This window comes from Bombina bombina, chromosome 3 (assembly GCF_027579735.1).
Source record: "Bombina bombina isolate aBomBom1 chromosome 3, aBomBom1.pri, whole genome shotgun sequence".
Lineage (NCBI taxonomy): Eukaryota > Metazoa > Chordata > Amphibia > Anura > Bombinatoridae > Bombina > Bombina bombina.
Window position 1 is genome coordinate 155,673,861 of NC_069501.1, and position 21,937 is coordinate 155,695,797.

Here is a 21,937-nt window from a genome sequence, read left to right on the forward strand (position 1 = left end):
CATCCACATATAGCAGATAGCCAAACCAGTACTGAAACGGTTATCATTAGAGGTAATGGAATATGAGAGTACTGTATATCGTCGACCTGAAAAGCGAGGTAGGAGATGAATCTCTACGACCGATAACAGAGAACCTATTAAATAGATTTCCCGTGAGGAAAACCATTGCATTCAATAGATGATACTCCCTTCACATCCCTCTGACATTCACTGTACTCTGAGAGGAACCGGGCTTCAAAATGCTGAGAAGCGCATATCAACGTAGAAATCTTAGCACAAACTTTCTTCAATACCTCCATAGGAGGCAAAGTTTGTAAAACTGAATTGTGGGTGTGGTGAGGGGTGTATTTATAGGCATTTTGAGGTTTGGGAAAATTTGGCCCTCCTGGTAGGATTGTATATCCCATACGTCACTAGCTCATGGACTCTTGCCAATTACATGAAATAAAGGGTCTTTTCTACCTTAAGATAAGAAGAATAGGCCTAAAGGACGTCAGAGTAATTTTCGTTCCTTTCGTAACTTCAGAGGAAAGCCTTCTCCTTCTTCTTCCAAGCAGGAACAATCCAAGCCTTTTTGGAAATCCAATAAGTCTTGGAACAAGGGGAAATAATCAAAGAAACCTGCAGCTGATTCCAAATCAGCATGAAGGGTTCACCCCCGATCCGGGATCAGATCAGGTAGGGAGTAGACTTTCTCAGTTCTCTCAAGCCTGGATATGAGATGTCCCATATCCCTGGACTGTGGACATAGTATCCCAGGATTACAAATTGGAATTCAAGACTTTTCCTCCCAGAGGCAGATTCCTTCTCTCAAGATTATCTGCAGACCAGATAAAGAGAGAGGCGTTTTTGAGGTGTATACAACATCTTTGCTCTCTGGGAGTGATAGTTCCAGTTCCAGTGCAGGAACAGGGCCTCGGGTTCTACTCCAACCTATTTTTGGTTCCCAAAAAAGAGGGAACTGTCCCATTCTATACTTGAAGTGTCTAAACAAGTTTCTCAAAGTTCCATCCTCCATGATGGAGACTATAGGCTCCATTCTTCATTAAGTACTAGAGGGTCATTACATAACAACCATAGACCTAAAGGATGTGTATCTTCATGTTCCTATTCACAGGGACCATCACAGATTCCTGAGATTTGCCTTTCTGGACAAACATTTCCAGTTCATGACCCTTCCATTAAACATAAAGAGTTAAATGTTGTTGGTTTTTCTATTTGTGCCACCTAGTGGTGAATGAGTATAAATTGTGATAAATTTAGTACACCTGTTAGCATGAATAAGGGAAATACTCCCGAAACGTTGCTGCTGTTTTGTATTGTGCTTGAATATTAAATAATATTTTGCTGCCACTTGCCTTGGATTTTTTCTATTCATTGGAGATTTGAGTGGGTCTGCACGGACCGTTGAGTGCTGGACTGACTGTTTGTTCTTTGTTTCCTTCCATTAAAGGGACATGAAACCCAAAAAACTTCCATGATTCAGATAGAGAATCCAATTTTAAACAACATTCCAATTTACTTCTATTTTCTAATTTACTTCATTCTTTAGATATCTTTTGTGGAAGAAATAGCAATGCACATGGGAGAGCCAATCACACGAGGCATGTATGTGCAGCCACCAATCAGCAACTACTTTGAGCCTATTTAGATATGCTTTTCAACAAAGGATATCAAGAGAATGAAGCAAATTAGATAATAGAAGTAAATTGGAAAGTTGTTTAAAAAACATGCTATATCTAAATCATGAAAAAAAAACTTGGATTTCATGCCCCTTTAACCTTGCATGATTCAGATAGAGCATGCAAATTTAAGACACTTTTAAATTCACTTCTATTTTTAAATGTGCTTTGTTCTCTTATTATCCCTTGTTGAAAAAGAATATGCACATATCCCACACTAGTGGGAGCTGGCTGCTGATTGTTGCCTGCATACATTTTTCTCTTGTGATTGGCTATTTAGATGTGTTCAGCTAGCTGCCCATGTTCCTTCAGCAAAGGATAACAAGATTCCCTGGGGTGGCTACGTTTGAAAATAGTATGCATTATGGGGGTAACTTGTGCTTGTAGACTCCTGCACTACTCTAAATGACACAGGGGTCTAAGAAATGAATCTGTAGAAATTCCTGTTTTTTTTATAAACAATTTTTTATTGAAGTTTCAAGGGAGAATAAAATACAGAGTTTGCCCATTAATAGTATTTACATCAGAACATGACATACATTGCTGTTACATGAAGATTGTCCATCAAACTAGGACAAAGGTTGCGGTTCCATGCATCAAATCTGTGTTCTAATATTGGAAGTTGCAAAAACAATAACAAAAGAACCGTCAAAGATGAGATCACATGTCATGTCTTAATGAGGTGTAAGAGAAGGGTTTGGGCTAACGAAAATGGAAATCATTTTATATTATATTAATTGGGAAATAATCCCCACATCTGTAGGAGGGATACACTATAACTTTCTATTCAAATAATAACAAGATGTGGGGAGTTGGCTTTTGTGACGGCCACACTTGGGACGCAGTAAATGGGGAGGAGAAGGCAATTCAGCGGGCAAGAGCCGCTCGAGTTATAGGGGAAGATGGGAGGGGGCGGAGCCAATCATAACAGGGCTGTAGGGTGACCAGGGGAGAGAGAAGAGGGTAATAGCATAATTAGAGGGGTAGATATTCCCAATGGTATGTATCTGTGGCCAGATAGAAAGACTAATTATTGTTTAACTAGGAGCCACACAGAGAATTTCTTAGGCTAAAGGCTCCATCAGGGCAATAACTGATGTAGGGTAATAAGGAGAGTATATTGCTTGATATGGATACTTAAGGAAAATATACAGTCATAACAATGAAAACAGTAAAACAAAACTTGACTGTCTCCAGACAGATGAAAAATATATAGACCTGACATCATGACCAGCTATAATCCTGTGTGCATAAATTCAGTCCTCTCTGGACTGACTCCTTAATGAAGGCTGATCATGAGTAATTAGGACGCCCAGGAATATCTTGATATGTGATTTTAAGATATAAATAGTGCTTTAGGACATGCCTGGGTTGCTGCGGGTGACAATGTCAGATACAAATACATTGGTTTAGCTAATGCTATGTGAGCAGTTGCACCCTAAACTATATAACATATTAATCCCCAGACAGCTAGAAAAAACAATAGTAAGATAAAAGGCAATATATTCCCTTAAAGTTAGGGCAAATGATATTTGGAACTCTGAGATGTAAGCTGTAATATATCATCAGTGTACCACTAATGGAGTCGTTCAGCCAGACGAATGTAACTATGTGTAGGAATTGATGTTAATGATTCTGACTAAACTCCTTAACTGAGATGAAGGAAGCTGCAAATAAAAGGAAAGATACTTAGGTAACTAGTGACCTTAGAGTAAAGCTATGCAAAATAAATATAACATGAGTGAATTTATTAGATGCATAGGGCAGGGTATGGTTCCCCATAACTCAGAGTAGTGGGTAAACATTCTCCGAGCTCTTAGGTATATATAAGTTAGGACTCTCAAATTACAGAATATAAAGTTATTAGTGCTAACCTAAAGGACCCCCTAGTGAACAAAATTAAAAATGAGAATGTTTGCAGCAGGCTTTCAACAAGGTTATATAGAGAAATACAAAGACACGAAAATGTTATAGTTGCAGAGTATTCCATAGCTTTCATATTTGGGAAGCCTTCTAATAGATATAATATACAGAACAATATTGCCAAATACATAAATACATATATGAATTAGTTTTTCTTAATTATCCACAGGTCTAGGTACATATATGATATATTATAATCTTTTATACAGCTCTGGGAGATACATGTTAAACCATATGGTGGTGAAGTATAGGAATGCAAACATAACAAAAATAGATAAGAGAACTATGCCTCTCATGAGAGGACTCTGGAAATGAAAGCAAGATAGGCCACATAGAAGGGCCCCACTTCTCAAACCTATATTATGTCATCAGGGGCATAGTGTCTAGTGGTGTAAGTTGTAAGTGAAGTAGCAGTGATAAGTCCCCTCAGTTCCAAGTTACTTCAAAAGTGAAGCAGAGTCAGGTGTGGGTGTGTGAGGACGGTATTCTGCTTGGACCCCAATCTTAGGTCAGGCTACTCCTGCTTTAATACCCTGGAGGGCTTGTAGGTAGTCCACTTGTCTCCCCCAAAATAGAAGTTGAGGACGGTATGCAAGCAGATCAGTTCTTTGCCATGTATTTGTGGGGCAGATTATGATGAAGGGGGTAGACATATTTTCCTAACGAGCATAGGGCGACTAAATAATATTATTTACAATAATAAAGTGGTAGTAGAGCTATATAAGATTGGCATACTGAAGAGGCTTTGATCTAATGGAACAGACTTATTTAGAAATGGCTGGCTAAGCCGATTTTAGAATGATCAATAACAATATTGGGCTAGACTGTAAATGCTTTGTCTATAGGGATTGGTTCCCATTTTAGGTACAGAGAAATATCTATGTAGGAGTGAGTTCTATTGGTTAATACTTTTCTTAGAAGGTGTGAAAGGAAATCCACACTATATTCATAGATAAGCAATTTGAGTATATGTTAAAGAAATAGTGTGTGTTCTCCGACCTATTAGTCAGCACCAATGTATTGCTCTTATGTAGATCTAAGTATGCAGTATGACATTTCTAGGTGCTTAAAAGCCTGGACTGATTAGCGTCCTCAATTATTGAAATCCCTCTAGGCATAAAATGAGCTAAAAGTGTCAGTCTAGACAGTTGTGGTACGGGCTATTTGCAGGTGTCTGCTGAATAACGTTGTGTATGACCTGTCTTAGTTGATACCTGTGGGTTGCTCTTATATTAGTCTAAGTGTATAGAAAAATAGTACTAATAACATAAAACTATAGACCATTTCACTTTCTTAATAATCAACAAACCTGTAAACACACCTATAGAGACAATAACAGTGCAACCGATATAGTAATGGCACAAGTGAGGCTAATAGGATATCTTAATATGGGGCCAAGACAAACAGACTATATGCTATAGACATGTCAGAGTCTGAGACATCAAACAGCATTTTTATCATAAACACCCAAGTATCTATAGCTAAGTGTCTTATTAAGAATAAAGTAGTAAGTCTGGTTGAGAAAGTTTTCCAAAACAGTGGGTGTTAGGGCATCTCATCCATAATGAAATGCCAAGTCGCTTTACCCCACTCCAGATTTGGCTATAAGTGTAAAGGCACGCATTGCCGGTGTCCAAGGATGTGGTAATCGCCTCCGGGAAGTTTGCCAGTATGTCGTGCAAAGCTGTGTATGTGCCTGGTGTGCCCCATCTTTATGGTTCTCAGGCTTCTTTATGTACTGACATCTGATTCTAGGGGTAGAGGGGACCATTCCAGGATGCTGTGTACTGCTATCGAAAGAGCTGATCAGGGATATCGATACTCCACTTGAGTCAGGGAGGCCGGCCGCATCACTCCCGGCATCAGCAGAGGGCTTAGTTGGGATGAGTTTGGCTGTTGTAGGTTGGTGAGGTTGCTGGTCGTGCTCAGCTGCGTCATATGGTGGGGTGCCAAGGGACCCTTGTTGCTTCTTATTCCGGGTCTCATTCCTGGACGGTATTTTGACATCTGATGAGGAGGTAGTAGATATGCCATCCGTAAGGGGTAAAGTCTCCTCTATAAGGAAAGCGTTGCAGTTGCATGCTTTGCAGAGCGAGGTAAGATCAGCAAACTGATAGTCCATTTTGGTCTCCAAGTCCCGTAGGAGTCGCCGCCAGACCTCTTCATGCTGGAGCGCTATTCCACTGAAAATGCTCTCTAAACGTGTCTAAATGTGCCTTCTTTGTGGGTGTTACGGAGAACACTTGTCCACAAGGCTGTAGAAGAATAAGATCCCCTTTTGAGCAAAGAAATCTTAATATAATTAACTAGTTTAGGATTATAAGAAGGAGCCTCAGGGAAACACTTCTGATCTCTTTAGTGGCTAGCTCCGCCCCTCAAAATTCCTGATTTAAAAACAGAAATGGAGATGTTCTTAATTTCTCCTTATAACTTCACAAAATGTAGAAAACCTATTCCTGTGGGGTACTAGTAGGAAATATAGCTAAATAAGTATTCGTACCATATCTGAGTCATTGAAATAAATGTCAGATTATATAAATACCCCTACTCCGCATTCTACTGGAAGTGCTTGTGCATGTGAAATTTACATGTACCTAGTAATTGTTACATGACCTACTGGCAGCTATGGGTGCAGGAACAGTGAAAGGGGATAAAGAGAAGAGAAGGATCTGTTTAAATAAAACCATTGATATTACAGCCCCACCCCCTGCAATGTGTTGCTTATGCACACAGAAAGAGAAGCCCTCTACCAGGAATTAACAATAGCTCAGTAGCTTGTTCCATAGCAAGTTACCACCCAGGAGCAGACCCTTTTAGCAAAAAGAGGCTGCTCCTGGGGTGGTAACAAGCCATAGAACAAGCTATTATGCTATTGATCGTTCTCAGTTTGAGTACTTCTCTCTTTTTGTATATGCAAATTGGGTGTTTAGGAGGCAATTAGAAAAATAAATGGATTCCATAAGAGAACAACTGGGATGTGCAATTGATATGCTACTATTCCTTTAAATATATATATATATATATATATATATAGAGAGAGAGAGAGAGAGAGAGAGAGAGAGAGAGAGAGAGAGATTAAAAGTAGAGCGGTATTTAACACTCCCACTAGAGTGTAAACTCCGCTAGAAGTAATCTTTTTGCACGCATTAAGTTGCGCTTGTATTACAAGTTGAAAGTAAACTGTTTTGCTTACTAGCTAACCCGACAAGCGTAAAAAGACGGACTTACAATATCGCACGTGCAATAACATATTCCCCCATAGAAGTCAATGGAGAATAAAAAGTGGGGAAAAAACCTTACACCCTACTTGTGCAAATTCCAATGTTCTTCACATATAAGAATATGTACTATTTATTCATAAATACATATATTAATATATATTTGATTTAGTTTTTTGGTACAATATATATATATATATATATATATATATATATATATACAGGGAGTGCAGAATTATTAGGCAAATTAGTATTTTGACCACATCATCCTCGTTATGCATGTTGTCTTACTCCAAGCTGTATAGGCTCAAAAGCCTACTACCAATTAAGCATATTAGGTGATGTGCATCTCTGTAATGAGAAGGGGTGTGGTCTAATGACATCAACACCCTATATCAGGTCTGCATAATTATTAGGCAACTTCCTTTCCTTTGGCAAAATGGGTCAAAAGAAGGACTTGACAGGCTCAGAAAAGCCAAAAATAGTGAGATATCTTGCAGAGGGATGCAGAAATCTTAAAATTGCAAAGCTTCTGAAGCGTGATCATCGAACAATCAAGCGTTTCATTCAAAATAGTCAACAGGGTCGCAAGAAGCGTGTGGAAAAACCAAGGCGCAAAATAACTGCCCATGAACTGAGAAAAGTCAAGCGTGCAGCTGCCAAGATGCCACTTGCCACCAGTTTGGCCATATTTCAGAGCTGCAACATCACTGGAGTGCCCAAAAGCACAAGGTGTGCAATACTCAGAGACATGGCCAAGGTAAGAAAGGCTGAAAGACGACCACCACTGAACAAGACACACAAGCTGAAACGTCAAGACTGGGCCAAGAAATATCTCAAGACTGATTTTTCTAAGGTTTTATGGACTGATGAAATGAGAGTGAGTCTTGATGGGCCAGATGGATGGGCCCGTGGCTGGATTGGTAAAGGGCAGAGAGCTCCAGTCCGACTCAGACGCCAGCAAGGTGGAGGTGGAGTACTGGTTTGGGCTGGTATCATCAAAGATGAGCTTGTGGGGCCTTTTCGGGTTGAGGATGGAGTCAAGCTCAACTCCCAGTCCTACTGCCAGTTTCTGGAAGACACCTTCTTCAAGCAGTGGTACAGGAAGAAGTCTGCATCCTTCAAGAAAAACATGATTTTCATGCAGGACAATGCTCAATCACACGCGTCCAAGTACTCCACAGCGTGGCTGGCAAGAAAGGGTATAAAAGAAGAAAATCTAATGACATGGCCTCCTTGTTCACCTGATCTGAACCCCATTGAGAACCTGTGGTCCATCATCAAATGTGAGATTTACAAGGAGGGAAAACAGTACACCTCTCTGAACAGTGTCTGGGAGGCTGTGGTTGCTGCTGCACGCAATGTTGATGGTGAACAGATCAAAACACTGACAGAATCCATGGATGGCAGGCTTTTGAGTGTCCTTGCAAAGAAAGGTGGCTATATTGGTCAATGATTTGTTTTTGTTTTGTTTTTGAATGTCAGAAATGTATATTTGTGAATGTTGAGATGTTATATTGGTTTCACTGGTAAAAATAAATAATTGAAATGGGTATATATTTGTTTTTTGTTAAGTTGCCTAATAATTATGCACAGTAATAGTCACCTGCACACACAGATATCCCCCTAAAATAGCTATAACTAAAAACAAACTAAAAACTACTTCCAAAACTATTCAGCTTTGATATTAATGAGTTTTTTGGGTTCATTGAGAACATGGTTGTTGTTCAATAATAAAATTAATCCTCAAAAATACAACTTGCCTAATAATTCTGCACTCCCTGTATATTAAATACATATGTACAGACATATAAACACACACATATATATATATATATATATATATATATATACAGTATATATATTTATACATACATTCTCATATTTAGACAAATATATATATATATATATATATATATATATATATATATATATATATATATATATATATATATATATATATATATATATATATATATGTTAAAGCCCTTTGCCTGCCTTTTTTATTTCTAACACATGAGACCTCCTATCTTTGAGCCCTTATAACTTCTTTGTGCAAAATATTTTTTTGCAATATGAGCAGAAAACCCGACGCGCCCAGGCCCCTGTGATAAAAAAGTTTTGCTTGTGCATAACTGTTAGCGCTCCACTCGTAATCTGGCACATAGTAGGTGACAATGGGTGAAACACTGAAGTAAACAGGAGAAACCCGCAATTTTAAGTTTTTTTAAGTTAAATAAAAGTTATAATGTAACATTTTTGTTTTCTTTCTTACTATTTAATTTGAAGTTTCCTGTACACTGTGAATATGAAGTACATTACATTGTTCATCGTAAACAAAATAGACAAATGAAAACAAACTCTCACACAAAAAAAAACCATTACTTTTGCATCTCATTTGAAATAAAAGATTTATAAGGGTCATATATATTTTAATTTAATTTTACTAAATGAAAATCACCACAAATATTCTTCAATTTGAATATGGGATATGGTTTCCTGTGGCATCTGTTTAACTATATCAGAGTAAAAAGTCTATTCCACTAAGGGCAGTAATATATCTTCTGAGAAAACATAAATAACAAACTGAAGCTGTACGTTTTTGACATTTTGTGCTAAATAGCAATGACTGACTACTGGAAAGCAAAGGGTGACTGCTAGAAAGGTTAACCAAATGTATTAGTTGCCTGACCACAGCAACGGAATGTCAAAATGAGACATCTATAAAAGCTTGCTTGAAGTAATTTGAAACCCAATTTTTTTTTCTTTCATGATTCAGAAAAAACTGAATTTTTAACAATTTTCCAATTCAAATTTTCTTTTTGCTCTTGGTATCCTTTGTTGAAGGAGCAGGAAAGTACTACTGAGCGCTAACTGAACAAATCAGGTGAGCCAATGTCAAGAGGTATATATGTGCAGCCACCAATTAGCAGCAAGCTCCCAGTTGTGTTCCTGACCCTACCCATGTATGCTTTTCAACAAAATATACCAAGAGAATGAGACAATTAAGTAAATTGATAAGCTTTTTAAAATTGATAGGAAATATGAAAGTTTAAGGGACACTGAACCCAAAATGTTTCTTTTGTGATTCAGATAAAGCATGCAATTTTAAGCAACTTTCTAATTTACTCCTATTATCATTTTTTCTTTGTTCTCTTGCTATCTTTATTTGAAAAAGAAAAGCACTTTTTTATTGGTTGTTGAATGTATCCACCAATCAGCAAGAACAACCCAGGTTGTTCACTAAAAATGGGCCGGGATTTAAAATTACATTCTTGCTTTTTAAAAATAAAGATACCAAGAGAATGAAGAAAAGTTGATAATAGGTGTAAATTAGAAAGTTGCTTAAAATTGCTTGCTCTATCTGAATCAGAGTAAGTGTCCCTTTAAATCTGAAATCTACTGTCCCTTTAATTCAATAGTAAAAAGTGTGCATTTTACTCATCACAATTGCAAATTACGATTACAAATTTTAACCTTGAAGCTTGTCTAATATTTCAACAACATTGGAATAAAGTCAGTTAATACAACTACAGGCATTTCATAAGCATTCCCTTGAACATCCACCTGCAGTTACTGTGCTTAACTTAAAGTAATATATAGATGGAATTTTGATTGAGCGCATTTAAACCTTATAATAGAGAATATGTGGCTTCCCTTAAAAAATAAAAGCATGTGCCTATCGCTAGTAGGAGCTTGTGCACTACAGTGTGCATAGATAAAAAGTCTTGTTTGCAGAAATGGGAGTAGATCATTTATTATTAGTAGCAGTAGTATTTTTAATATTATTATTATACCTTGTATTTTACAGATCTCAGTGATGAAGACTTTATCATGGGAGACAAAATTCATTTACTAACAAGAAAAAAAGCTGAAGAAACCCTGCACCAAGTAAGACGTAATTTGCTTTCACTTTCATTGCAGCATATTTTGATCGTTGGTAAGCGAGATTATTAGACAATAATTAGCATGTTTGTGTGACATTTTAAAAGTCACTTCTATATTCAAATGTATTTTATTCTTTTAGTTTCTTTTGTTGAAAAGCATATATGCATATACTCAGAAGCAGCAGCACACTACTGGGAGATAACTGGTGATTGGAGGTCATTGCTGCTCTGAGTGCATATAACTATGTGTTTAACCCCTGCAAAGGATTGATCACAATCAATCAGCAATTTGCTCCTGAAATGATTTTTTGCTTTCTGTACAAATTTGTCAGTGTGTTTTCCAAGTGATCACAATACAAAATGTATCTGTATGTTGTAAGTTACAGCTGCAAACACATTTTCAACAGAAAATTTCCATAGCAGGCTTCATGATTCAGACAAAGAATACAATTTTAAACAACTTTCCAATTTACTTCTATTGTCTAATTTGCTTCATTCTCTTGGTATCCTTTATTTAAAAAGCAGCAATGCACTAATGGCAGGTAGCTGAATGCACTGGGTCTGCCTATAAAATGAGGCATATATGTTTAGACACCAATCATCGGCTCTGAAACCTCCATAAGGAATTATTTTCAATAAAGGTACCAAGAGAACATCACATGCTAATTCTGAATCATTTTTGGGTTTAATGTCCCTTTAAGTACTTGTTATCAGGATAGAAACAGGGAAGTCATCCGAAGCTGAAATATACACTAGCCCTTTCACAGACCTTTTTATAGTAAATTTATGTGTGAGATTAAACTATTGCAATCTGTTTCCATCCTCACTACTGCTTAACCATCTGAAAGCAATTTGTATGTACTGTAGATGTAATGGACATTTTGGGCTTAATTGTCACTTTTACGATTTTACAATTATTGTAAGTATTGTAAGTATTAATTGATTTTAATAGTACTGAGATTGTAAAGCATGAACCCTCTCTATCACAACATTTTATATGCATAGTAGATGTTTAAACAAGATCAGTCCTTTGTGATTGGGTTTTTATAGGGAATATGCCTTCATGCGCTGTAAGGGTTTGGACTTAACGTGCATGAAGGTGTGTCCTGGTCACAAAGGTGCAAAATTGTTTAAACATCATCTATGCACATGGAATGTTGGGATAGAGCAAGTTTGTGCCTTACAGTTTCAGTACTGTTAAAATCCAGTATAAGAAAATATCCTAAGTCCTTTTAATAGAAACACATTATCTTGTTATTGTTTTCAGATCACCATATCCCAGAAAGGAGCTTTTACAATCAATAAATATAAATATTGGGAAAAAAACAATACTTGTAAAATATTAAAAGTGACAATGTAGCCAATGAGCAATCATGCTCAGTATGCCCATCATGTCTACATAAACTGGCATTCAGATTGTTAAACAGTGGTGAGGATGGAATCGGATTGCAATAGGTTCAATCCAGTTTTAAAGTCTGTTTATGAAGATGCCTATATTAATAGTGATGATCACAACAGTGCGAGTGACATTACCAAAAAGAGATTGCTTCACGCCATTTCTAGCTGTTGGAGACCTCCTAATCTCACACTTCCTGCAGATCTTCTTAGCAGTCCTTGCCTTATATTTTGGAAAGGTTGAGGGGGATAAAGCAAAGGGGTTAAATGCATAGTTAAAGGCAGCTCCAAAGCAGCTATGCACTAATGGGCCTCAGCTGAACACATCTGACGAACCAATTACAGGAGGCATATGTGTATAGCCACCAACCATCAGCTAGCTATCAGTAGTACATTTCTGTTCCCTAAGCATATTAAAATGTGCTATACAACAAAGAACACCAAGAGAACAAAGTCAATTTGAAAATAGAAGTAAACTGAAAAGTCTTAAAATTCTGTGCTCTATCTAAACTATGAAAATTAAAAGGGATAGAAAGGTAAAATAAGGAAATTGCATTGGTACATTTCAATGTGAAATAGAAGCAGTTTTGCAAAACTGTTTCTAGTAAACGTTATTACTGCATTTCTGCAGCATACGCACATATCCTGTGAGGGCCTGTCATCCAGTATTCTTCTCAGAGAGTCTGCAGTGGTGTGTTTTGCTTCTGAAGACAATTTGTATCATACAAACCTCTGCTGACTCTCTGAGAAGATATGGGGCAGAATTATCAAGCTCCGAATGGTGCTTGATGTCTCTGTTTCCGTGCGAGCGACCGCTGCTCCATACTTTGTCCGCCTGCTCTGAGGCTGCAGAAATCAATCCGCCCAATCCTATACAATTGGGCTGATTGACACCCCTGCTAGCGGCTGATTGGCCACGAATCTGCAGGGGGCAGCATTACACAAGCAGTTCAAAATAACTGCTTGTGCAATGATAAATGCCAACAGCGTATTCTGTCTGCATTTATCGATGTCTGTCGGACATGATCCGCTGAGCATATCATGATGGACGGACCGATGATAAATCAGCCCCATGGTGTCTGAATACTGGTGCATGGGCCTTCACAGCATATGTGCTTATGACGTTTAAAAAACAATGTATTAACTTATGGTAGAAGCATTTTTGCTAATGAAAGTATATTGCACATTTTATTTTTGACCTTTTTATCCCTATAAATTTGACTTTCATGTCACTTTAAGAAGATGTGAAGTATCATTACATTACATACATCTAATCATAGAAGCCCAGCTGTCCTGTAAATCACCTCAGAGCAAAGGGATCTACTGCAGTTGGTGACTCAAGGGCAGTGCCCTGTACCCATTCATCTGGTCTAGTTTTGCCTCTTATAAATGCTACCGTTTTATATTGCGCCTAGGTTTATATCACTGTAGTATCTGTTGGTGCCAAACAAACAAATGATAATACACAATTTACCTACACCACTGAACAAATAGCACACCAGCGGCTAGATTACGAGTCTTGCGTTAGCCTTAAAATGCAGCGTTGAGGGGTCCCAACGCTGCTTTTTAACGCCCGTTGGTATTACGAGTCAGGCAGCAGAGGGTCTACCGCTCACTTTTTTTCTGCGATTTTAGCTTACCGCAAATCCCCTTACGTCAATTGCGTATCCTATCTTTTTAATGGGATTTGCCTAACGCCGGTATTACGATCGCCTGAAAAAGTGAGCGGTAGACCCTCTCCTGGCAAGACTCCTACCACATATAAAAGTCAGTAGTTAAGAGTTTTATGGGCTAACGCCGTAACATAAAACTCTTAACTAAAGTGCTAAAGTACACTAACACCCATAAACTACCTATTAACCCCTAAACTGAGCCCCCCCCCCACATCGCAAACACTTAACTAAAATGTTTAACCCCTAATCTGCCGACCGGACATCGCAGCCACTTTAATAAATGTATTAACCCCTAAACCGCCACACTCCCGCCTCGCAAACACTAGTTAAATTTTATTAACTCCTAATCTGCCGTCCCTAACATCACCGACACCTACCTACATTTATTAACCCCTAAATCTAAATCTAACCCTAACCCTCCTAACTTAAATATAATTTAAATAAAACAAAATTAAATTACTACAATTAAATAAATGAATCCTATTTAAAACTAAATACTTACCTATAAAATAAACCCTAAGATAGCTACAATATAATTAATAATTACATTGTAGCCATCTTAGGGTTTATTTTTATTTTACAAAAACTCGTAATCTAGGCGCTATTCTTTTCTTTAACTAAAAACAATCTTTATTCTCTACTCCACTAAAATGCTGCCGACCAAAAAGAAATATATTACCCTTAGAAATATTTTATTTCAAATGCGATGTAAAGATATTTTTTTTTCCTTTTTGTGTGAAAGTTTGTTTTTATTTGTTTATTTTATTGTTTATTTTTATCTGGTTGAAAACATAAACGACCCTTAGAAATATATTTATTATTCAAATTAGATGCAAAATTTTTTTATTTTTTTTAAGTTTGTTTTCATTTGTCTATTTTATTTTTTACAAGATCTCAACATGTGAACAATGGAATCTACCTCATATTCAAAGTGTACAGGAATCTTCAAATGATATGGTAAGAAAGAAAACAAAAATATTACATTATAACTTTTATTCAACTTAAAGGGACATGAAACCCTTTTTTTATTTCAGGATTCAGAGCACACAAATGTAAACAACTTTCCAATTTACTTTTTTAACTTTAATTTCCTTTTTTCTCTAGGTATCCTTTGTTAAAAAGCATACCTAGCTACTGATTGGTAGCTGCACATATGCCTCTTGTGATTGGCTAACCAATGTGTTCAGCTAGTTCCCAGTAGTGCATTGGTGCTCCTTCAAGAACGGATTCCAAGAGAATAAAGCAAAACTGATAAAATAAGTAAATTAGAAAGTTGTTTACATATGTATGCTCTATATAAATAATGAGAGAAAAACATTTGGGGTTCATGTCCCTTTAAAAAAAATAATGAAAATTTAGTTTTTATTCCTGTTCACTTCAATGTTTCTCCCATTGTCACCTTTTAAAAAAAAAACTGATCATATTGTTTTTGAAGACAGATTGTTATCTATTTTGGGATTTAGCATATTTAATGTACCCAAGCAGCAGCCTATGGGAACCTATTTGCTGACAGTATGAAAGTGTACTAAAAATGACCCAACTGCTGTATTATGACACATTTCTGTTGATATAGTTTAGCATATGGTGTTGTGACACAAATAAGAACAGACAACAAGACCTAACTGCATTCAGTTACCTCAGATTTTCAATAGAAAAAGGATTGAAGCAACTTTATTACTAATGTTTATTTTTTTAAATTTGCAATATTTCAAAATGTATTTGACGATGTTTGTTGGGACAGATAATTACTGCTAGGGTTGCCACCTCAGCCATGTTTTCCTGGACAGTTATAAGTTATACATATTCAGGGTGTGCAGGGAGGAACATGCATTGTACCTCTGAACAAAACATGGTGCTGCTGGACAACACGATTCATATTCCTTTCTGCACACCCAGCACATGTGTAACTCAGAATCGTATAGGAAAACATGGCCGAGGTGGCAACCCTAATTACTGCAGCTTGCTGAGGTACTATCTTTGCAGAATTTTAGTATCATAGACTTAGTTGACAGCTCAGATATTAAGAAAAGGATATAGGAGATGTAAAGTATATTGTCAAATCTATTTTATGAGATGTGTATGGTAAAATGAAGTTTATATGGGAACATTTGTTATTTTATAAATGTTTTCATTTACATACTTTTTCTTCATCAGGAATTTGATGACAGTAAATCTGAAGCAACAGGGACCTTAAAAAGATTGCAGAAACTGGTTCGAACAAAAAAATCCTGCACAAATGAAAATGTTAAACATAATTTGCTACCACGGTGTAAGTACTTTTTTGCTTTCACGTTAGTCACAGAGAGAAGGTACAAAGCTGCAAGTTCTGCATGTGTAGCTGCTGTACTGAGACAAAGAGCAAGCGAGCAGAGTGAGTGTGCAGCCACGTTCACCCACAGGAAGATACATGGATAGACAGGCAAACAGTTACAGTATGACTCAAGAGGACAGGCCCATAAGACATTTAGACAACCAGGGTTACTAAGTGGTAAGGAACAAGGGATATGAAGAAAGCCAGATGATAGAAGGCGGTAAAAGCAGAGACGTAACTAACAAAAGGAAAGAGAATAATGAGATGAGATACCATAGAAATGGGGAAGAACAGAATATGAGTAAAAAAAATGAAAGTATGATGCCATAAATAGAGGAAGGCAGGCAGACCACAGATACAAACAGACTCCTAGGTTTCCTGGCCTTCGTGTTGGCTAAATCAGCTTGGGTCATAATTTTAACTTACTCTGAGGGTTTAAATTAAAGGGACATGAAACCCAAAATTGTTATTTCATGATTCAGACAGAACATATGATTTTAAACAACTTTCCTAATTTACTTCATTCTTTTGATATAATTAGTTGAAAAGTCTACCTAGGTAGGCTCAGGAGGAGCAATGCATTACTGGGAGCTAGCTGCTGATTGTGGACTGCACACAAATGCCTCTTTTTATTGGTTCACGAGATGTGGTCAGCTAGCTCCCAGTAATGCATTGCTAATCCTTTAGCGAAGGTCACAATGACAATGTAGCAAATTTGATAATAGAAGTAGATTGGAAATTTGTTTAAAATCACATGTTCTATAATTATGAATGAAAAATTATGTGTTTCATGTCCCTTTAAGATCAACTAGTTTTCTACTAATTCATGGGGATGTCTCTTGCAGTGAGAGAGCGGATTGTGTTTTCTGGGATTTGTCACTAAGAATGTTTACCAACGTGTAGTTTGCTTTGTGGAATGGTGAGGAGATTAAAACAAGTGTGGTTAATTAGTGTGAGGGTTCTGCTGTAATGTAGTTAAGGGGATACTTCTTGTGCTGGGCTGCTATATGTGGAGGTCTTTAGGTATCTCATATGGGTCTTAAATAATATCTGCAGGGCTTAATGGACTGATGTTGAAACCTTAGAAACTGCAGAAAAGCTTACTAGATACACATCATTTATGCTAGCGATGACCTTGATTTAGATCTACTCCTTTGAATGAACATATTGCCAATAGTTACGTAGCTAAAGTTAAAACAAAAAAAAAGAACTATCAGGAATATCAAATGTAACCACCCTGAAGTATAAATATATATATATACTGTCCCAATTGTACACAAGTTCAGCCACCTTCTACCATGTAAGACAGTTCACAACTCTGTTCAGTTGTATCTGTGCCAGAAACATGTAACAAATACCTTACAAATGGACTATTAAATGCACTTTTTATGTTTCTCATATGAAGTCTATGTTTTATTTTGTGGAGTTATCTTATTAAATACTTTGTTCAGCTACCTGTCTACTTATTTAATATACAACTTAGTGGTGCTTCTTTTAGCAGTAAACAATTTCTCTGCATGATTAATGCCAAACAAAACAGGGATTTGAGGGTGTAGTGATTAAAGGGTCTTTATGCTGATTGATCTTTTTGTAGTGATGCTTATAAGTGACATGTGTGCAGTTATGCTTCAAAACCATAGTGATATGTGTTTATGTGAGTATGTATTTTCAAAAGTCTTGTCTGAGGGGTTATCCTTTTAGCTGTGGGATTTCAATAAGTGAGAAAGCCTTGTAAATGTGAGGTTAATTATCTAGAATTTGAATTGTGATTACCCAAACAAGTATAGAACCTTTTTTTATCAATCCGATAATAAACAAAATGCTACTGATCACCATTGAAAATGACTCATTGGGATCTTGTCACCATCGGAAATAGCTCATCTGCAGCTTAGTTAACATGCCAATAATTATCAAACCGTGCTATAGATTGTGATTAACCCATAAGATTAAAATCATAGTGTTAATGTATAAATCAAATGCAGAGAGTACTGATTCATAATATTAGTGAATATTGATACTTATGTCAATGGTTTTTAGAGGCTCCTCGGTATTTATTAAGATGCAGATTTAAAGAGACAATCTAATCAGGGGCAAAACTACAGGGGGTGCAGAGGTTGCAATTGTTTTACCTATTGGTGTTTATGTTTGTGTGTATTTATGTATATGACTGTGTGTGTATTTATGCATGTATGTGTGTGTGTGTGTGTATGTTTGTGGAACCAGCAAATTACAGACCTTGTTGCTACAGCATGGGGGGGTAAACAGTGTCAGTCTATACAGTACCACTATATACAGTACGGGGGGCTGGACCATGTCACAGACTACTGTGGTCACTTTATAAAGTACTGGGGCGGGTAGGGTCAGGCCAGCCATCTCACCGACAGATTACAGACTGTGTCACTGACTCACTATATACAGTACTGGTGGGTTAAACAGTGTCACTATATACAGTTATAGGGGGTCAAACCATCTCACAGACTGTGGACACAGGGTACCTCCTTTTGCAGACATGTAATCCGATTCACATTTTTTTTCTGTGTTAAATGTAAAAAAAAAAAAAAAATATGTATCAAATTTACTTTTTTTTGGGAGAGTAGGGGGGCCCTTCTTAGATTCTTGCACCTGGGCCCTGTGGTTTCTAGTTACGCCTCTGAATCTAATGGAAAAAAATGTCATACTTTAATTTGTTAGATTGGTTCCATTAGTGTCCCTTGATTCCTATGGACCAGAATACAGTTTATGTTGTTGCATATGTGCACTGAGAAATAGCACTTTATCATCTAATACTTTTGAAAACCTGGTATTAACTTATATCTCTTGCTTTTGTGCATTCAAATACATCTTAAAATGCTATAGAAATCAATGAATGGGGGGGGGTGAATTAAGAGTTAGCAAACAGAAAACAAAGGTTTAAAAGGGGAAACAGTTTTGAGGCATTGAGGAAGAGGTGTAGGAATGTAGGGTGTATAGGGGTACATGACAAGGGGGGATGTGAAGAGGTCAAGGGTGAATGTGTGTATAAATCTAGTATGTGCAATTAAACTAGCATTGAGCTACAGAAGATTTTTACCTTAGTGCTAACAGACATTAAATATTTTAGTGTGGGCCAGAGGCATAACTAGACCTCACTAGGCTCCAGGGCAGTGCATACGGTAAAGGAAATCAAATTGCAGACCAGATGGTCCCCCCTAGAGGTGTGGGTTTGGTCTCAACTGAGACCACTCTAGTTACGCCCCTGGAGGGGGCCCTAAATAAAATCTATTACCTGATGGAAATAAACGTGCTAAAATTGCTTTACACATTCACTCTATCTCACATGATTACCGTTGCATACACTATACTAATACTAATATGATAAATATAAGTTCAATTTTCATGCAAATATACAAACTTTATCTTGTGTTATCTATTGGTATACAGTACATATAAGTCACAGTAACTTGTTGCATTTCTTATAGAATAACCATGATAAAATATATATGGCATGACCGGCATGGAAATGTAGCAAAATATGCATGCAGTCTTGCACTTATGTGGCAGATGTTTTTGGTGGATTTAGTGTACAGTAAAATGTATCACATTATTGCACATTTCAATTATTTTAAGGTCGCTTTGTGTGAGATGAAATATTGAATGAGTTAAAGTAATTTAGCTAGTGTATCTACAATTACAGTAGACACCTTGAGCTTTTTATATAAAATGTTTAGTTATGCATAGTATAACAATTCTGCATTATATTTTCCCCCCTTTTCATGTAATTTAGCTCTGAAAATTGTGGAGTTTCTTATTCTCAGAGCTGAAGGCTAACTCTGCCCCACATATATATCCCTAATTGGATTTAGCAGATAACATCTTGAAAACAAAGCACTTCATACTAACATAATGACAATGTCTAGACAGCTGTGGACTCAAGCCTAGATTGGCTCCTGCAAATGATGGTGGAGTTTGCTTTTGAAAAACAGTTCCAGCAAACAAGATGTTAAATTGTTTAGGCTTGGCTAATATGTTATTCTATAACAAGATAATAGAAATGTCTTGTAATTTCAAGATGTTTACTATCCCTTTAAATGAGAAATGACTAATTATATTTATAATCTAATATTCAAAGCTCACAGCCAAGATACTGAAGAGGAAGAAGAAGCATTAACAACGTGCATGAAATTAACAAAATCTCAAGATAAAAAGATATATAAAGAACATGCCAAACAAAAGCATGAAGCCGAAACTTGTGAACAGATGATTACTACATTAGACCAGCACTGCAATACCAAATGGAATAACTACGGAAATGTTCACTCAGAAAAAAACTCTTATCTTTTTACTAACTGGAAATCTTTTCCTGATAGTGAATTTGACCCATTTCTTTTTTCAATTTCACAAATAGAAGAGTGGGAGAAATGTACGTGCTGCATTCACCACACCCAAATATCGCCTTCTCTCACTGATATGGATCTCCCGTACTCTTGGGTAAGTCGTCAAATTTCTAGAATACTGCAGATTTAAATAGAGCTGACCTTTTAATATGTACAGCTGACAAGTTTTGTTATTACTTGGCTAAACCATACAAAATAGCTGTCACCCTGCATAATCTTGTTAGGTTTGAGAGAGTTATTTTTATAAAAGAAATTACATTTTAAATGGATAATGTCAAAATTAAACTTTCATGAGTCAGATAGAAAATGCATTTTTAAAAAAACTTTCCAATTTATATCCATTATCAAAATGTACGCAGTGCTTTTTTATGCACACTTTCTACCTACTGAGCGTGTGCAAGAATTCACAGTATATGCACAGTATATGTGTTTTGTGGTTGGCTGATAGCAGTCACATGATAGAGTGGGTAAGTAACTGAAATTTGTCAAAGAAAAATCTATTACTTATTTAAAATTCAGACTAAGGGGGAGATTTAATAAGTAGCGGATGCTGCTTTCTCCGCCCAATGTTTCCGGCTCACTGCTCCTTAACTTGTCCGCCAACTTTTAGGTGGCAGACTGCAATCATCCTAATCAGATACGATTGGGATGATTGACACCCAGTGCTAGCAGCTGATTGGCTGCGAATGAGCAGGGGGCGGCATTGCACAAGCATTTCACAAGAAATGCGTATGCTGTCAGCATTAAGCGATGTCGAGCGGACATGATTCGCTACAGCGAATCATGTCTGCCTGACATTTGATAAATTGACCCCAAAGTGTTATTGCATTGTCTTTTTATTATATATTTGTTGATTATGCAGTTCTACTTTATTTACTGGTCCTTTAATTGTCTAATAACCATTTATGCAAAGTTTTAAGGGCAGAAAAAGCAGAGTTGTTACCGTTTGCTGCTTGTCCAAACCATTCATGGTTATTAGTGGCTATTAGTTAGCAAATAGCAACAGATCAAAGCTAGAAAAAAAAAATGTATGTGGTGTGAGATATAATAACCAATTTAGCAATAATTTGTACAATTTATTAACTCTTTTTATATTTTTATTATTGGTCATCTTATACTAACCAATGAAATGCATGTAAGTGATAAAAGAAAGTGGCACATACTGTAGTTGTACCATTTAATAACTATTTTTAAAAGAACAGGAAAAATATAAGTTGATTCATTTACATATTTGCATAAAATAAGAACTGCAAATTTTATCTAAATTTGTCTGAAACCCATTAGGGCCATTGTAGCAAAAAAAAATACATGCTCTTATTCGTTCATTCATTGGGGTATATTTATCAATGTGCGAGCGGACATGATACGAAGTAGCGTATCATGTCCACTGCACATCGCTGCACATCGATAAATGCCGACAGCATACGCTGCCGGCATTTATCATTGCACCAGCAGTTCTTGTGAACTGTTGGTGC

The 21,937-nt window shown here is 36.7% G+C and overlaps 1 protein-coding gene across 1 annotated transcript in view; it reads left to right on the top strand.

The window, feature by feature from the left end:
* SAMSN1 (SAM domain, SH3 domain and nuclear localization signals 1) overlaps positions 1-21,937 on the top strand; it is a 365,841-nt gene that overhangs the window by 168,632 nt on the left and 175,272 nt on the right. The window contains exons 6-9 of the mRNA XM_053705191.1: positions 10,635-10,714; positions 14,670-14,735; positions 15,933-16,047; positions 20,198-20,556. Coding sequence (XP_053561166.1) covers positions 10,635-10,714; positions 14,670-14,735; positions 15,933-16,047; positions 20,198-20,556 — 620 coding nt within the window. The remainder of the gene's footprint in view (positions 1-10,634; positions 10,715-14,669; positions 14,736-15,932; positions 16,048-20,197; positions 20,557-21,937) is intronic.